This window comes from Pseudorasbora parva, chromosome 7 (assembly GCF_024679245.1).
Source record: "Pseudorasbora parva isolate DD20220531a chromosome 7, ASM2467924v1, whole genome shotgun sequence".
NCBI classification, from domain to species: Eukaryota; Metazoa; Chordata; class Actinopteri; order Cypriniformes; family Gobionidae; genus Pseudorasbora; species Pseudorasbora parva.
The window spans coordinates 23536216-23554786 of NC_090178.1; the positions used below are offsets into that span (position 1 = coordinate 23536216).

At 38.7% G+C, this 18571-nt stretch overlaps 1 protein-coding gene across 4 annotated transcripts in view; it reads right to left on the minus strand.

The window, feature by feature from the left end:
* Nucleotides 1-6805: 6805 nt before the first annotated feature.
* The window catches only part of znf1035 (zinc finger protein 1035), a 29568-nt gene continuing 17802 nt past the window's right edge, over nucleotides 6806-18571 (minus strand). For 2 of the 4 annotated variants that reach the window (XM_067448707.1, XM_067448705.1), the window contains 3 exons: nucleotides 17855-18026; nucleotides 15807-15860; nucleotides 6806-15725 (listed from right to left, as the gene is read on the minus strand). In XM_067448707.1, the coding sequence (XP_067304808.1) occupies nucleotides 7648-15696 (8049 nt within the window). In that variant the 5' untranslated portion in view covers nucleotides 15697-15725; nucleotides 15807-15860; nucleotides 17855-18026 and the 3' untranslated portion in view covers nucleotides 6806-7647. The remainder of the gene's footprint in view (nucleotides 15726-15806; nucleotides 15861-17854; nucleotides 18027-18571) is intronic. The other 2 variants (XM_067448708.1, XM_067448706.1) reach the window with 1 other exon arrangement.

An 18571-nucleotide genomic window follows, 5' to 3' on the forward strand; every position in this document is an offset into this window, starting at 1 on the left:
GCAGTATATCTGAACGCGCACTCCCACTCCCCACCATAGCTCCCCATTCGCACGGATTAAACATACTGCCATCAACTGGTGTGAGGGACCGGTGTGGTCACCCTACAGAAATAGACTCTAGCCTACACTTTCCTCATTGGGCTAGATTAGATACACATAATTTAAGCATGGCTTATGTGATAATTATAATCTTCATTAAATGAATATTATCTTCTAGCAACTTTTAAAGGGACCCAAAAATAAAAATTACCCCATGATCACCCTCAAGCCATCCAAGGAGTAGCCTATATATGACATTCTTCTTTCAGACAAATAATCAGAATTATAATAAAATATGCCCTGGCTCTTCCAAGCATTATAATAGCTTTATAATTTAAGGGATGGTAAACTATCCCTTTAATTTATGCTGCTCAGTGAATTTAAGTGATATTTTATGAAAAACATTGGAATGCCAAAAACAGACAAAAATAATATTTAGGTCTATAATAATAATACATTTTATTTGTAATGCGCCTTTCTTAACTCAAAGTGTTACAACATATACAGAACAAATTAAGAAAATCAAACAAGGAAAAATACCTAGTAACAGACAGTAGTAAAGTTATAATTATAAGACAAAAGCCTGTCTTAAAAGATGCGTCTTAAAAAGTTTCGTAAAACAAACCAAATATGTGGCATTTCCTAATAGATGAAGGTAATGAGATCCATAACTTTGGTGCATTGTAGGAAAAGGCCCTCCCGTCCCAACCCATAGTTTTTAATTTACACCGAGGCTGACAGAGGGGCTGAGATAACAAGAGGGTAACGATGGTTTAACCAAATCACAGATATATACTGGGGCCAATCCATGTACTGCTTTATATGCTAAAATCAAAAGTTTAAAATCAATGCACAACTGAACTGGGAGCCAGTGCAGTTGCTGGAGCACCGGGGTAATGTGCTGACGTGAAGATGTATAAGTCAAAACATGTGCACCTGAGTTTTGTATGTATTGCAAACTTTTTATAGAACTAGCAGGTAGACCACAAATAGAGAGTTAAAATAATTAAGCCTTGACGTGATGAAGACATGGACAAGCTTCTCAGCATCAGGACTAGAGAGGAAGGGTCTAATGTGAGCAATGTTCCGAAGATGGAAAAAAGCAAAAGAAATTCAAGTAAATAAATATATAAATAAACGTATACTTTTATTCTATCATGTATTATTTCCCCCACAATTATTACATTATTTATGCATTCATTTACTTCTACTTTCATTTATTTCCGCATTTCTTTGTATTGTAATGCAGGATGTGTTTTAATCACGCTCAGAGCTGAAATGTAAGAGCCGGGAGCGAATGTGCCTTTGAAAGTCACATAGGGAATGAATGACTTGGGCAATATAACCAAAATCTGCTGAAAGGAAGCAGTAGGTCTATATTCTCCTTTAAACTATTCCCAACCGGTAGCTGTATTTTAAAATGCAGTAGTTGGTGCATGCCAGTAGACCAACTTGGGTCAGGAATGTAGCTGAACATATACCAGCTAGAAAATAGCTAACATGTACCTAAACAGAACAACCATCAAATGTGATTTTATTTAACTGATAATGTGATGATTTAATAAACATCATTTTAGTTGAGATATGATTTACTAGAAACCAGTAAAATAATAATGCAGTAATATTATCAATATCATTTTGTTTCGAAGAGGACACTAAAACGTGATATTTTCTAAATCTTAAGTAGCTGATGCAATTATCACATTTAATGTTTACTTTCATACCAAGGCCAAGTGCACCACACACGTATCTAAGCATACTTGAGTCAAAATAATATAAAACAGATTATAGTTCTAAAAGAACAAAGTTGACCCTTGAGTTGTGTTGCAGGTCAATTTAACCCATTTCAATTTGACTGAAATGCAGGTTAACTTATTTAATTTTTTTCTTTACATTTTGTGACCTTTTCTCATTTAGAGTCATGACAATGCATGCAAAGTTTTTGACATATACACAGAACATTTATGTTAAGTTTGTGGGTCAGTTTGACCTGCATATTTTAATGTTCCAAGGCAACTGTACAGACCCAAATATATATACAGGTCCTTCTCAAAAAATTGTGATAAAGTAAATTATTTTCCATAATGTAATGATAAAAATTAAACTTTCATATATTTTACATTCATTGCACTCCAACTGAAATATTTCAGGTCTTTTATTGTTTTAATACTGATGATTTTGGCATACAGCTCATGAAAACCCAAAAATCCTGTATCAAAAAATTAGCATATCATGAAAAGGTTCTCTAAACGAGCTATTAACCTAATCATCTGAATCAACTAATAAACTCTAAACACCTGCAAAAGATTCCTGAGGCTTTTAAAAACTCCCAGCCTGGTTCATTACTCAAAACCGCAATCATGGGCAATCAGAAGGCCATCATTGACACCCTCAAGAGAGAGGGTAAGACACAGAAAGAAATTTCTGAACGAATAGGCTGTTCCCAGAGTTCTGTATCAAGGCACTTCAATGGGAAGTCTGTGGGAAGTGTGTGGCAAAAAGCACACTACAGGGTGATCAGCAGCCATATCACCCTGTAGCCCAAGATGGGTCTCCCACTGAAGCTAAGCAGGGCTGAGCCTGGCCAGTACCTGGATGGGAGACCAACTGGGAAAACCAGGTAGCTGCTGGTAGAGGTGTTAGTGAGGCCAGCAGGGGGTGCTCTCCCTGTGGTCTGTGTGGGTCCTAACACCCCAGTATAGTGATGGGGACACTATACTGTCAAAGAGCACCGTCCTCCGGATGAGACGTTAAACCGAGGTCCCGACTATCTGTGGTCGTTAAAAATCCAAATTTGCCCATTGGCCCCTGTCAATCATGGCCTCCTAATCTTCCCCATATCCTGATTGGCTTCATCACTTGGTCTCCTCTCCACCATAAGCTGGTGTGTGGTGAGCGTTCTGGCACAATATGGCTGCCGTTGCATCATCCAGGTGGATGCTGCACACTGGTGGTAGTTGAGGAGATTCCCCCTTCTATGTAAAGCGCTTTGAGTGCCTAGAAAAGCGCTATATAAATGTAGCAAATTAAATTAACAAATTAAAAAACGCTGCACAACAAGAAGAGGTGAGGAAGATTGTGGAGAAGGACCGATTCCAGACCTTGGGAGACCTGCAGAAGCAGTGGACTGAGTCTGGAGTAGAAACATCCAGAGCCACCGTGTACAGGCCATAGACCGTAAAAAAATATGGACGACTCGACATCATCCGTTTCCGCTTGCCATATTTGAAGCTTTCAGGCAGCCTTGCACGGGGCGGACATCTTGGGACCGAGTCTGCGCAGTAGCGATTTCGGGACCGGAGTTGCGCAGTAGAGCGCAGGAAGTAGAGCAGGAAGTACAGCTGCGATATCAAAAGCCCGCCCACGCTCTCGCAGATGCAGAACAATTAATTATGTTGGTGTGAAATAAACAGTTATGGAAATGTAGAAATTAAAGCTAAAGCTCTAATCTGCTCCCAAAAATTTCGAAAAAAGTCTGTTAGTGCCTCAGTGACAACTTCACTCAGAGAAGCCGTCAGTCTCAGCTGTCAATCATGACGTCACACCCCCCGTTTTTATAGCATCAGATAACTAACTAAAACTAAACTTATTTTTAAAACGAACACCTGAAATGAAATCATCGTGATGATAACTGCCTTCAGTGACATAAACTAACTTTGGGGGAAAATTTTTGAAGTGTAATTTTATTATTTAGTTTGCCTCGCGTCCATTAGAAATCACAGAGGGGCGGCTATACTGGGACCGGTCACCGGGGGGCGATCGAGGCGCGAAAGCTTCAGTAAATGAGAGGGAGACTGCAGGCTTGGTACAGGCGTGTGCAGGAAATGGGCTACAGGTGCCACATTTCTCCAGGTCAAGCCACTTTTGGACTACAGAGAAGCAGCACTGGACTGTTGCTCAGTGGTCCAAAGTACTTTTTTTGGACGAAGGCAAATTTTGCATGTCATTCGGAAATCAAGGTGCCAGAGTCTGGAGGAAGACTGGGGAGAAGGAAATGCCAAAATGCCTGAAGTCCAGTGTCAAGTAACCACAGTCAATGATGGTCTGGGGTGCCATCTCAGCTGCTGGTGTTGGTCCACTGTGTTTTATTAAGGGCAGGGTGAATAAAGCTAGCTAACACTCTGGATGAGCTTAAGGCCGCTATCGAAGCATCCTGGGCCTCCATAACACCTCAGCAGTGCCACAGGCTGATCGCCTCCATGCCACGCCGCATTGAAGCAGTCATTTCTGCAAAAGGATTCCCGACCAAGTATTGAGTGCATAACTGAACATAATTATTTGAAGGTTGACTTTTTTGTATTAAAAAATTTAATTGTTCTCTTTTTTTTTTTTTTTATTGGTCGGATGAAATACGCTATTTTTTTGAGACAGAAATCTTGGGTTTTCATGAGCTGTATGACAAAATCATCAGTATTAAAACAATAAAAGACCTGAAATATTTCAGTTGGTGTGCAATGAATCTAAAATATATGAAAGTTTTTATTAGTACATTATGGAAAATAATGAACTTTATCACAATATACTAATTTTTTTTGAGAAGGACCTGTACACACACATTTTTTACCTTCCCAATAGTTAAAAAACAACACATATATATATATATATATATATATATATATATATATATATATATATATATATATATATATATATATATATATATATATATATATATATATATATATATATATATATATATAATGTTGTTTTTTTAACTTTTGGGAAGGTAAAAAATCGTTTTTTCCCACTTATTTCAATACTAAACAATATTTTGTCAGCCAAAGATGGTTACAATTATCTATAATTTGAAATACCATCTATAATATTTCTCCTGAAATTTGGACTTTTTCCGATTTAGGGTGATTAACATGTTGATGCCTTTTGACATATGCACACATAAATTGTTAAATTTGTGATGTTTATGGGTCAATTTGACCTATATAGGTAGCTATTCCAAATAACAGTACAGACCCAAAATATAAACACTTCTGTGTTGTATGTCAGAGCTCTTCAACTCTAGTCCGTAAGTGACGCTGTCTATCTGTGTCTGAACATCACAGATAGATTTTTCTGGCCACGACAATACCCAAATTTTCCACAAGACAACATCCAGTCTTCACTGGTGACCAAGGACTCTTCGATTTCCATATATTGTTTGAGTGATCTGAACCATGTTTCCATAATTTTCTGAAGATTTATGAAGTAGATATTTTATTTAGAAGTAGTTTGGGTAGTAATGTTATTATTTCAATTCAATCTTTAAACCCCACATTTAAAAAAAAAAAAAACATACAGAAAGAACCAGGGAGTGTGCAATAGATTGGCACTGCATCACACATGGAGAGTCTGTCGCTATTTCTGTCATTTCTTTTGAAAATCAGTTACCAAATATGAAAACTAGAGTCTGAAAGCTGTCAAATGATATACAACTTACCAAGATTAATTTAGGTTTAGACTAAGATAGGCCTATTATAGTTCAGTCACACTTTATATTAGGTGGCCTTAACTACTATGTACTTATATCAAAGAATAAGTACAACACACTTATTATTTATGTTCATATTATATTGCAAATCACTTTTGCTTATATTGAGGTAAAGTTAGGTGGTATGTGCATGTGGTGGTATGGGTAGGTTTAAGGGTAGGTTAAGACATAAGGGAAGTGTCCGCAGTGTAATTATAAGTGTAACTATAGAAATGAATTACAGATAATTACATGCTGGTATTTTTAAAAATTGAAGTACAATGTAACAGCATATGTACACAATAAGTGCATCATATCAAATTATTAATTAAAATATTAGTACATAGTGGTTAAGGCCACCTAATATAAAGTGGGTCCTATAGTTCAAATGTCACAAATGCCCCACATGTGGTGGAGGGGCAGTCTAAATCTTCAATAGTTCAATAAACATTTTAAAATTCTAAAATGTATCCTTTTTAATGTGTGAAATGTATAGACATTACAAATTACTTATTTGTATCTTCTTTTATGCCTTTTTATATAGGGTTAATTTTTTGGAAATATATTGAATCCAATTAGGATCAATTTGACCTAGACCATAATGAATGTACCTAGAAACCAAAACCTAGATAGCTGAATTAGATTCACAATGGATTGGTTGTAGTTATATATAAAAGATTGGTAAAATGTAAATATATATATTTGTAAATTGGTAAAATGTAAATATATGTAATGCACCTGACTGTGACTAGCAGGTTGGTCTTCCAGTGATTAAAAAAAAAATCTGCTAAATTTTTAATGAGAATAACTGTATACCAATTGTTTATACTTGAAAAAAAATCAATTTATTGATTTCATGTTAGAATTGAATTTTATTGTTAGACATTTTAGTTATTTGGTAAACCCTAACTTTAAGCTGCTGTCCCTAACTTTGTGTTCACGATTTACAAAAAATATATAATGAGAATGTACAACATGAATACATTTTCCAAACAGTGTTTTTGTCTTACCCTGAATCATTATGGTACACTTATAATAAGTGTTTATATTGGGACCCTTTCAGACCGGTCTGGTAAGTCACAGCGGAGGAACACAGTCCCTGCATGACTCACCATTGACCTAAATGGAGAGAAGTAGCTCCGGCTGTAATGTTCTTCCACAAGGCATGCAGTTGTTTAATTACCGCTAGACTGCAAAAATTACAGACTGCAGCTTTAAGTGGATTAAAAAAAAAAAAGATCAATGTGACCCATTACCTCAAGTCATTGCAAAAGTGAAAGAAATTTCTCAATAACCACAAAGTAGATGTAAATGTTTACTAGTATAGAAATTCTCAACATTGCCATATAATACAAAATTAAAACTAAACATCAGCTTCTGTAGCCATATATATGTTTGCACTAATGTAGCTTAAACAGAAAAGGTACAGTATTTTTATGTCAAGCCTTAAGTTTGATGTTTTATTTGTATTTTTTGAGCAAAGCCATTGAAGTTAGAATGTTCTCAAAAAGATAAAGCTGGATTTTCATAAAACATAATACATTATTTAAACTCAAAAAGGCAATCACATCATATATAACTACTATGTGATGAACCCTTAACTTGACCTTAAATGTTTACAAACACATGGATAGTAAATAAAAAAAAGGTTAACATTACTATGAAATATTAACAATCAAATCTACAGATTTATTCTAACTTTCAAAATGTTGTTTAAAACACATATGGCTAATAAATTTAGCAAGGTCAAAAATTACTTCAACAATGAAGGAATGATGCAGGATTTTCAACTATACATCCTTGTGAACTGTACTGTGGAACATTAACATCTCCAACTACGTCATTCATGCATACATCATCTAGATTGCATATTAATATACACACATCAGTCTGAGTACTGTACAAAGAGCATTTAGTCAGCAGTTCACAGAACTGTAGAACAGTAGATTGTATGAACCTTAACAGACCGTTTGAGAACTACGGTAAAACACCCACACCATATTTCAAAGTGGATAAAAACAGTTAGGCCCAATTAAAAAGAACAAATGGATTTTATGTACAGTTTATCTTAACAAATGTTCAGAAAACTGAATGATTTTGAATAACCTGCATTGCAGGAAAATGAGCCATCAGTAAGTCGACCGTTATTCATTCACTGGGCTTTGGTAGGGAAAATGGATTGGTGATTGAGACTGAAGAGAGTCTGCAGAATCAGCAGCATGAGTCCGCTGATGCTCCTCCAAAAGATTTAGAAAAGCAAAGGCTTTGTCACACTCTGTGCATTCATAGACCACTTGTCCCACATGGGTTTCCTGATGCTTCTGTAACTGATCAAACATGCTGAAGGATTTATAGCACATATCACACCGGAACTCATTGTCCTGACTCAGACTTTGATGTTCAGCATGTTTCCGTTTGTGTTTTGCCAGATCATTTGCTGTAAGGTAGGTTCTGCAGCATATTGGGCACTGATGTTGCCTTTTAGCATCATGCATTCTGCGGTGAGATATGAGAGTTGTTTCTGTTTTAAAGGTTTCTGAGCAGACGTCACACTTGTAAGGCCGTTCGCTGTGTATCTGCTGGTGCTGTGTAAGGTACCGTTTCTTCGTAAAACCTTTATTACAAACCAAGCACTTAAAAGGACGCGGATCCTCATGATGCTTTTTATGATGCTCCATTAAACTGCTATTGGAGGAGAAGCGTCTTTTACAGATAGGACAAATGATGAAGTCTTCTCCAACATCAACTTCCTCCTCTTCATCACCTGCTTGAAACGGAGCCCCTGAACTTTGCTTCTTAGAGGAAGAGACGGATGACTCTGAATGGCGCTTGTCTAAAAACTTTCTATTACTACAGTGGTGTTTGCGGAAAGCATCACTTCCAAGAAAACTGTCTCCGCATTCGGTGCATTCATACTGTGTAGCAGCAGTCAAATGGCATTGTTCATGTTCGTCAAGGTCTTTCTTCGTGGGAAAAGTCATATTACAAACGCTGCACATATGAGAATGAACAGAAAGGTGATTTGCGAGGTCCAATGCTTGGTAAAAGCTCTCAGGACATATGGGGCACTGGTAAATTTTGTCACGCTTCACAGTTTCTACACGTATAGTCTTTTCACTGGTAGGAAAGTTACTGTCCTTGGAAGCCTTTTCAATCCTGTGGCTTCGTAAATGGGTGAGGAAAAGATGGTGGTGGGTGAAGCTCATACTGCAATGATTACACTGATACGAACATGGTCCTGACAACTGATGGCTGAGCTGATGCTTTTTTAGGTGGGAACCATGCAAGAAATGCTTGTTACATTCTGGACATGAGTACGGACGCTCTTTTGCTGGATTGCAACCATGTTCCGAGAGCTGTTCTGGATCTGGAAATCTTATTTGACAAATTCCACAGCGATACTTATACTGCTCAACGTTACTTGATGAAAGGCTTTTACTGGAGATGGCTGAAGTCCCTTGCTTTGTTTGAGGCTGTTGGGGTGGAATCAATGGTGGAAGCTCTTCTTGCTCTGTGTGCATCTTACGATGCTCCGCCCGACTTGTTTTACAGGAAAAGGTTTCATCACAAAGGTCACATGGAAAGTTTTCATCGCGGTGTGTAACCATGTGCTCAGCTAGTTTCGTTGGGCGAGTGAAGCTCAGGTGGCATTTGGTACAGCGGTGAGGGCTCTTTCTGATATGCGTTTGTTTGTGTTTGCGCAGGGTGAAGAGCGAGACAAAACCTTTACCACACATTTGACACTGAAACTCAGACTTGTGGCATCGCTGATGTTGTTGCAAGTTTGCTAGCTGAAAAAAGCACTTCCCACATTCCTCACACTCAAAGGGTTTTTCGCCAAGATGACATCTTTGATGATCCTCGAGATTTTCTGATGTTAAGAATGTTTTACCACAAACATGGCAAGGAAAGTATGGTGCTGAATCTGAGTCATTGTCGCTGTTATCTTCATCCTCAAATTGTATGTTGGACTCTTCCTTATCTGATTCCTGACTTACACTGGCAGATGGTTTTTCCAATTCCTCAGTTAGGGGTTTGACTGAATCACTTCCATGTTTTACTTTGCAGTGCTTTTTGTATGACTTTTTTACAGTATAGGTTTTGTCACATGGTTCACATCTATATACTTCAGGGTGCTCTGTTCTTGCCTTCACACTTGCATCTTTTGAGCTGAGTGCATGACTATGAGCCATCCTATGGTGAATGGTCAGGGATTTAGCAGTCCAAAACCGCATCTCACAACTGTCACAGACAAAGGGGCGACTGGGGTCATGACAAGATCTATGGATGTCCAGGTCAGAAGGAAAACGAAATCTCTTGAAACAAGTTTCACAGGTATTATCCATTTTTGCCTGATGTTGGATTTTCATATGCCTTTGCAACATACCAGCTTGCGTAAAGACTTTACTGCACCGATTACATCTGTGGATATCTGATTTGCGCTCTTGATCTTCACGGCCATGCTCCTCTAAATGACTTATGAGTCTCAGTCCATCTGTAAAACTCTGATCACACTCAGAACACTGATACTTGTGAACAGCAGCATCTCCTTTTTCGGCCTCATTTTCCTGGTCTTGGTCTTTACATGAGAACTTAGTCTGCAGTACTCCGGTTCCTGTTGTATTGGAACCCTTGTTAAATATTAACACAGTGTCATTTAGAGCACAATCTAATTCTACCTCATTTTCCAGGGCACTTGCATTATTTGACATGATTGTGTGACTCTTACATTTTTTCCTGTGTTTTTCCATCGTCTTTTTCGTCCAAAAACCAATATGGCATTTTGTGCAAGAAAGCGGGTATACGCCATTATGTATGCGCATGTGCATACCCAATCCAGTGCTTTTGGAAAACCGCATGTTGCACTGTGGACATTTGAGAGGCTTGCTAAGGTCTCCGTTTGAACACGCACGTCGCTCCTTTATCTCACTGCTGCGTTCTTGGTTCTGACCATAACCCTCATCAACAGGCTCTTGCTTTATGACTTGAGGGTGACTTGAAATCGATTGCTGTTGATTGTTAACTGACTCTTGTGGCTGATCAGATCTATGCTTTGCTAAAAAATGCTGCTGGAGCTGCGAAAACAATAGAAAACGGTCACTACAGTTAGCACAGGAAAAACCCTTTATCTTAGTGGGGCTCTTGTTTACCTCTTGAGAAGATCCAGATGATTTTGAGCTGACAACACAGGTCTTCTGGTGTACAGACAGTGCTTCCCGTGTAAACAGGTCACCACACTTGTCACAAAGGACTTTTTCTTGGTTTTCCCCTTTTCCACTGCATTTAGCCAAGTGCCGTTTCAAATAGTCTGTTCTGATGAAATGCTCTCCACAGTTAGCGCAGCCATATGGTTTTTCTCCTGTATGAAGACGTACATGGACTTTCAGTTGTCCTGATAATTTAAAGCGGCGAGGGCAATACTCGCATAGGTATTTAAATTTATTCATGTAGTGCACTTGTATACGTTGTAGAAGTTTGGAAGTTTCCCTGCATGGTTGGTTTCGGACATTGTTTGTGGCAGATGGCATACTTTCCTTTGAAATCTTTTTGCATCTGATGTTGTGGTTGTGCCTTGCCAAAGTCTTTTTAGAACTGTACGTTTTGCCACATCTTTTGCAAGGAAAAGGTTTATCGGTAATGTGGAGCATGGCCATGTGGCGCTTCAGATCACTCTGGGTGGACAACCGCTTTAAGCAAACAGTGCATTGCAATGGGTCACCTTCCGGTGTTGTGCTTTGGGAACTTGTGTTCAAGCTGTCGAGATTCATCTTTACAACTCGCACCTCAAGTCTGCGTTTTCCTCTGCAGCGGGCTTGGTGCAGTTTTAAATGATCATAGCGTGAGAAACAACTTTCACAAGTTTTGCACCGATATGGCTTGACCTCTGTATGAGTGAGGATGTGATGTCTTAGATTTCTGGCCCTCAAAAATGATTTTGTGCAAAATTTGCACTTCAATCCCTCACCATTTTCCACAGTGTCTTCTTTCTGATTTTTTACTTCCGTAAAGATCGATTTAATTTTCTCAGATCCTTTTAAACTTTCCAATCTACGTTCCTTAGATACACCATCACAAAAAGCCTCATGTTGCAAGTATCGATCCTGATTGTCAAATTTCTGTTCACAATGCATGCACCCATATAGGGCTTCATTTGAATGAAGCGAGAGATGTTTCTGGAGAAAACTTCTTGTTCTAAAACATTTAAGGCATTGTGGACATTGCTGCTTAAACTTGCTCTTTTCCTTTATACCAGCTTTGTTTTCGGTGGCAGCGTTGTTGCCCTGGCACTGTCTTTCGTGGCCATTTCTGTAGTTTTTTCTTGTAAAACTTTTCCCACATTTTCCACAAGAAGGTTTTAAGTTGTTTCCATTGCAGTTCTCGTTGTGCTCCTTAAATTTTCTTTTCCTGTAAAACTTCCCACACTTTGGACAAGGGAAAACTGTCTTTGCCAAATGGGCTTTCTCATGGAGTTTCAAATTGTTGGGAAAACGAAATGAATGTGGGCAGTATGAGCAATTATAGAGTATGTTGGTCTTGCTCTTGCTTAGTGGAGTCTCTACACTATGTTCTGCCTGTATTTCTTCAGCATTTGACGTCTGTAAAGGTGGTTGCTCCACTGTACATTTTTCCTGATGTACTTTAAGATATTCCTTTCTGGTGAAGTGTTTGCCACAAGTTAGACATGGAAATGGCTTTTCCCCAGTGTGAAGGCGGATGTGACGAACCAGCCCAGCACGATTTGAGAAAAGGCGCTTGCAGTACTGACATTTGGATGCAGAAGGTCCAGGCATATGAGTTAAACAATGCTCACTAAGTGCCTTTGAGTCAGCAAAGGCTTCTTTGCAGAGAGCACATTTGAACTCCTCTTTAAAAGTTGCTTCTACCTTTTGAGTTTTAGCTTGCTCCTTTGGAGGTAAAAGTTCCTGAAGTTTGCGTCTTCTCTCATGCACAGCCACGTGTCGAAGCAGAAATACTGGAAATTTGAACTGCAATGGGCATTCAGGGCACTTAAGCATGCCTTTTTTTGGATGGGATTGTCTGTGCTTTAACAAATCTCCAATAGAAGGCAGAACTTCCAAACAGACCAAACACTGTACATTCCGCTTATGCACATTTTTGTGAGTCATTAGGTGTGCATGCCTGGCAAAATTTTTACCACAGTCTAAACAGCGAAAAGGTTTGTTTCCTTTATGAAGTTGTAAGTGCTTTTTTAGCGAGTCAGGAAAAGTGAAGGCTTTTCCACAGAAGCGACAAGAGAAAGGAAGGCTGTCATCCTTAGCAACAGATTCTTTGCTAGTTGACTTTTGACTGGCAGATTTTGAACTTTTCAAATTGACACCATTACCGTGTTTGGGTTTGATTGCCTTTTTGGCATTTGCAAGCAATTTATGCTTTGCTTGATGACCGTAATAACCAGACTTGCTAGAATACACAGATGGACAAAAGGGGCATTTGTACTGTGTTGTTTTTTGTACAGGCATAGTCAAGGGTGACTCTTTGTTCTCATTTTTGGTATTGATAACTAACACTTTTCTTTTCTTTACGTTTCCTTTGGCTGTATACAGCTTGAGCTTAATACAGGTTTGCTTGATGTGTCTATTGCGGTTGCTGGCCATGGTAAACATGTCCTTACACAAAGGGCATCGATGCTTTCCACCAATCTTTCCTTTGCCTTTTTTCATGTATTCTTTGAGACACTGTTCACGCAAATGGCGTGTCCGATTGTAGGAGTACTTGAACATGCGAAAACAGATGGGGCATTTAAACTTAGGAACCATGCTTTCTGGTGCGGAAGATTTTTCACATGGGACAATCTTTTGAGAACACTGCTCTCTTTTATGTTTGTTAAGATTCCAGGTATATTTGAATGCTTTTCCACAGTTGTCACACATGAAAGGCTTCTCATCAGAGTGTGATCTAAGGTGTGCTCTCAGTTGTGCTCTAAGCCTGAAGGTCTTCCCACAAACATGACAATGCATTTGTTCAGGTGACTGGCTTATCTTGTACACATCCATTAGTTTTATGTAGCAACCACGAAGTTCTTTGTCGGAGACAGCTTTTTCAACCATGTCTGGTATATCGGTCTTTCCAAGGATTGATTCTGAACAGTCTTCACTCTGTAAACAAGGGTCTAGTATCAAGGGTGTGCAAGTTGCTTTACGCTTATGCCTTTGACATTTGTGAGCACTAGCAAAGTACAATCCACAACAGTCACATCTATGATGTGTGACAACTTGGTGCTTCAGCTCATGATCTTGAAAATAAGCTTGTCGAACAAAGGACTTCCTACAGTACCTACAAATGAACTTAGCTTTCTCCTCATTTAGCCCTTTATTATACGAGGGTGATGATTTAAACTTGTCATTAAGCTTGACTTCCCCACAGAAGTGTTCTGCCAATGCGCCACCAGTGAAGTGACATTCACAAGTAGGACAGTACTGAGATTTATGGAGAGAATGTGTGCTGTGGTAGTGCTCGATTAGCTCATCTATGCTTTGTGTTGAATCTTGGCACCCAAAGCAATGGTAGTTTTTTCCATTACAAGTTTTTTGCTCAGTCGTCTTGAGGAGAACAACAGGTTGCAGTTTTCTCTTTTGGGTCTTGAAATATGATGAAGAATATTTGCTTGCAATGGTGCTATTGTCATTCCAACATTTATGCTGTCCAGGATCTAAGGAGGTTCTGGATGTCTGGTCAGCACAAAGTAGTAGAGGATCTTTTGGTGCATCAGTCCCCTCATCCATCTGATTATTAGATTCAAAGGCAGTTTTTAGAAGAACTGGTGGTTCTGCATGATTAAACAGATTGCACTCATTGACTTGGTTTACATGTGCATTTTCCTTGTGTTTCAGTCCCTTAATGATCGCCGTTTTACTTTTTAAACCAAAACAAGACTCAAGGAATCCAAAACTACTCCGTTCAACTTGTTCATCATCATTAGGTGTGAAGCATTTCTGTCCTTCCAGCTGAGAAGAACTTACATGGCGAGGTTGAAAGGATGTTTTTTTAGGATCTGGTTGGTTGTTTTCTAATTGACAGTCACCAAGAGAATCTTTTCCATGGCCAGATATCCCAGCAGTCACTTGAAATTTAAGTTTTGGAGATGTATTTTCAGGATCTGGGTTCATTCCATCCAATTGGTAGTTGCCACATGGATCTTTTCCAATGCCAGAAATGACAAATGGCTCTTCAAGCTCAGGTTTTGATGTTGCGTTTTCAGTATCTGGGGCTATCTTTTCCAATTGGCAAACACTTAGTGAACCTATGGCTTGGCAATTGCTTTCATTTTCATTAGAAGTGGATGAAGTCTCAATATTTGCATGATTTGAGGCACAAGCGGAACCACTATGAGAGGTATCAAGTTCTTTGCAATGCATCGTTGTTTGATCCAAAAAACAATCCAAATCACAAGAAAGAATGTCGCTTTGCTCAATTTGTCCATCTTTTGACAGAGACATTTCACCATTTGAATTATCCACGCCTTGTACTTCTGTACATGGATCCTCGGAATTTGGTATGGCATGGTTTACATCATGTCCTTTGCTCTCACTCATGGTCTCTGGAGGTCCAGCGTCCTGCTGTAGATTTGTTTTACTCATATCCACTTTCATAGCACTATGGCAGACCTCAGCAGAAGAAAAGTCCACTGCATTACCTGAATTTTGGTCTCCTTCCTCTAAAGATGGACAAGCCTGGTTTCTACTAATGTTAACTTCAATGGATGAACTTAAATTGCAATCAAGATTTTCTTCCGTGTCAGAACAGCTGCTAATATCGGAATACTCCACAAGACCAGCATCTGTCTCAAAAGCAGTTTCAAATACTGCCTCCTCAGAATGTGCTTCAGGTGTGGACTCAACCTCTACTGAGCTAGGTAAGGGAAAAGATGGCATGTTATCCCCCGACTTATCTTGCTCTAGGTCACCTGAATGCATTGCATCTTGCCAAGATGATTCATAGCATGTGTCCTGCAGAGAATTAGACTCAAAGTCTTTCATGTCTGATTCAGAAATGTCTTGCAAATCCATCATGCTTGAAAAGTTTTCCTTTTCAATTAATTGTTCTATCTCATGTGCAAAGTTCTCCTCCGATTCCACTGGAATTCCATTACATTCCATAGTTCCCACAGACATTTCTGCTCTCTGGTTAGAAAGAATCTGGGCTTGCTGGAGTGCATTCCATTTTTGAGCCATCCTCGTTTACTCCTTCAATGGCTAGCTCTCTGAAAGACAAATGCCCATGTGATTACCAAAACAGCACAAATTTGTAAATAAATTTAAATAAGATTAAATGAAATGCTCACCACATTTATCCACTACAAATCAGTGGGAACATTATAGCAGATTTGCCCAAAGACCTGCATAAAGGGAAAAAAATGCAATTACTAATAAAATTGCTGTTTGGTAGTATAATGTAGATGTTTAAAATACTACTTCTAATATTAATAATATCAAACATACACTAAACTGGCAATTATACAGTAGAACTACCACAGCATCATGTTTAGATATCAGTGCTGAAGTAATCCCAAGGTAATGGAATCACTAGCAATCTAACACTGCATTCACATGGGGCGTCTGCATAAACGCTTCTCATTTACTTGAGTGAAGTCAAGCGTTGCGGACCTGAATCGTGGGTTCCATTGCATCGCGTCACAACCTTTCAACTTTTCAAGGGCCAACACATGCGTTCATGCAACACCGGAAAAGAAATTTGATTGGCTGTTATCACTATGACCGTTATGTCACACAGGCGACACCCTGTGTGAATGCAGTGCAAGAGCTTTGTCCTTTGACAAATTTTGTAGTTCATCTCAGCTTATGCAAAATTGAAGTTTATAGAAAAACAAACTTACATTTTGCTTTGTTCATCACATACATTTACTGTATGGCTTTTAAAGACTTGGAACAATGTACCCCATCATTTTTTTTGTAATTTTGGAGTGTGACAGAACCAGGCCCCATTTACTCTTATGGCTAGTATCCACAAGCGGTACAGAACAGTAAGATTTGGAATGTTAAACCCTAATCTGGCTTGCGTTACAACCGCAAACAGTACCCTTACTTGATAGGCATGGTGCAGCAATCAATGTCAAAGAACAAAACAACAGAAGACATGCAGATCTTGTTCTTGGCATGTGGTTGTTTGTCTAAGAGAAGAAAAGCTTTGAGCAAAGTCTCCAAGGAAAAAAGACAGCCGAAAAGCATGCACAAGTGACGATTCTGTGTCAACCACTCAACGTCCTTCAGTGAGTCTACCTCCAGCCTTTAAGTACTGAACTACTGTGCTAGGTACCAATGGAAGGGTCCCAAAAAGTGGTATAGTTTGGGATTGTGCTACCATTCACAACTTTTGATAAATCGAAATGGAAATTATTGTATACCGTACCACTCGGTGGAAACAGGCCATTATATATGCCAAAATCATCAAGGATATACAGAGGTTCTCGAAACACAAGATCAGTGGTACATAGAGTGTGGTTTTCAGTATATATTCAACAACAGCAAAAACCAGTCACAATGAAATTGACAGGTCCCATTTTAATGGGATTTTTGTAAATTTATCAGTGTACTTTATCACGTCCTTATAATCTTTAATTAAAAGGACTTCCCCTCCCTCTTGAAGCAACATCTCTCAATTCTCCAATTACTGGCATGAGTGCAGAACAACCAGGTCATTTACATACGATTGCAGCAATAGCAAACCACAACCATACAAACAGTTCCCCAACTAAAATTACGCCTCAACCTACATTTTTTCTTGCCTGAGAAGCCGTTTCACAAAGATATAAATCACTATAGAGAAGAAAAGAATCACAAATTCTGTTTCATGACGACCTTAAATGTAATCTTGTGGGTTTGTCAAATCCAGATCCTGGAGGACCTAAAGGTTTGACATCACACCTCTTTAGAAGCTGCATTTTCTGAAGGCAAGCTTTAAGAGAGGCCTGATTTTTACATAAAATGTACAATAAAAGCCATGGAAAGAGTTTGAAAGAGTTTTTTTTAAAGAATTTTAAAGATGGCCTCAATTTCCAAAATATAATGTAGTTTCTCTCAACTGTTCTGCATAATTTGCAAAATAAAAAAGGTAGATGTCTGTAATTATCAAATGCTATAAACTCAAGAAAAAGCTTCCAGTTACAGGCTTGACAGTTCAAGTGGTAAAAAAAAAGGCAAAAATTGCCGTGAAGCAACAGAAGTGGACAATGTTGAGAAGGAGAAAGGCTGGTTAACCTATTATGAGCCAAACATGGAGTAGACAGTGATAGCTGGTGGCTTTTTCTGGTACCTAGTTGGTCCTACACCAAAACGATGACTTAAATATATCTCTAGGCTGTTTCATATTTACCTTATAAAAAGATGACGACTGTGTGCTATCGGAATCATTGACTTGTGGGCAGTATTCCAACATATTGTGCTACAGCGCTTTGGGCAACCCGAGTTTCCAGCTTCCACACCTCCTCTCCCATCACTTCCAGTATCTCCTCTACTGTATTCTCCAACACAGTCCAAAACTATAACTGAGGAAGATAAGAAGAAAAAGAAAAGAAAAAGTATTGTAAAAAAAAAAGCATTGTGACTCGTCGTCATGTCGACAATCACATTCACAGCACCATTGCATGGTGAGATATTCAGCGGAAAAATATATGCCTATATAGGGGCAAATTAAAATGATTTACACTAGTCAGGTACAGAATACCTACTCTACACAAGGACTGATTTTGATACGACAATGTATCACATACTACTTTGTATCGATTATACTGCACATGCGCAGCAGCAGACAGTGCTTAATTTGAATACAATAAACAGTGTTTAAAATGGAGCGTAAATGTGCTGAAATTAATGAATACAGTATAAACTAGGCTAGAACAGGAATTAATCTGGACCCCAGGGAAACAAACGGTGCCTCAAGTCCTCCTGGGATGTTCGTATTTATGAGATGAGAAGTAGTGTTTACAACATCATGTGCATTCAAGTCTCTTTGGCCGGAACAAGATGGCGGTGCACCTTTTTGTAATGAATTTCATGAAAATACAGCAAGGTTTAACAACTCTGCTTATAG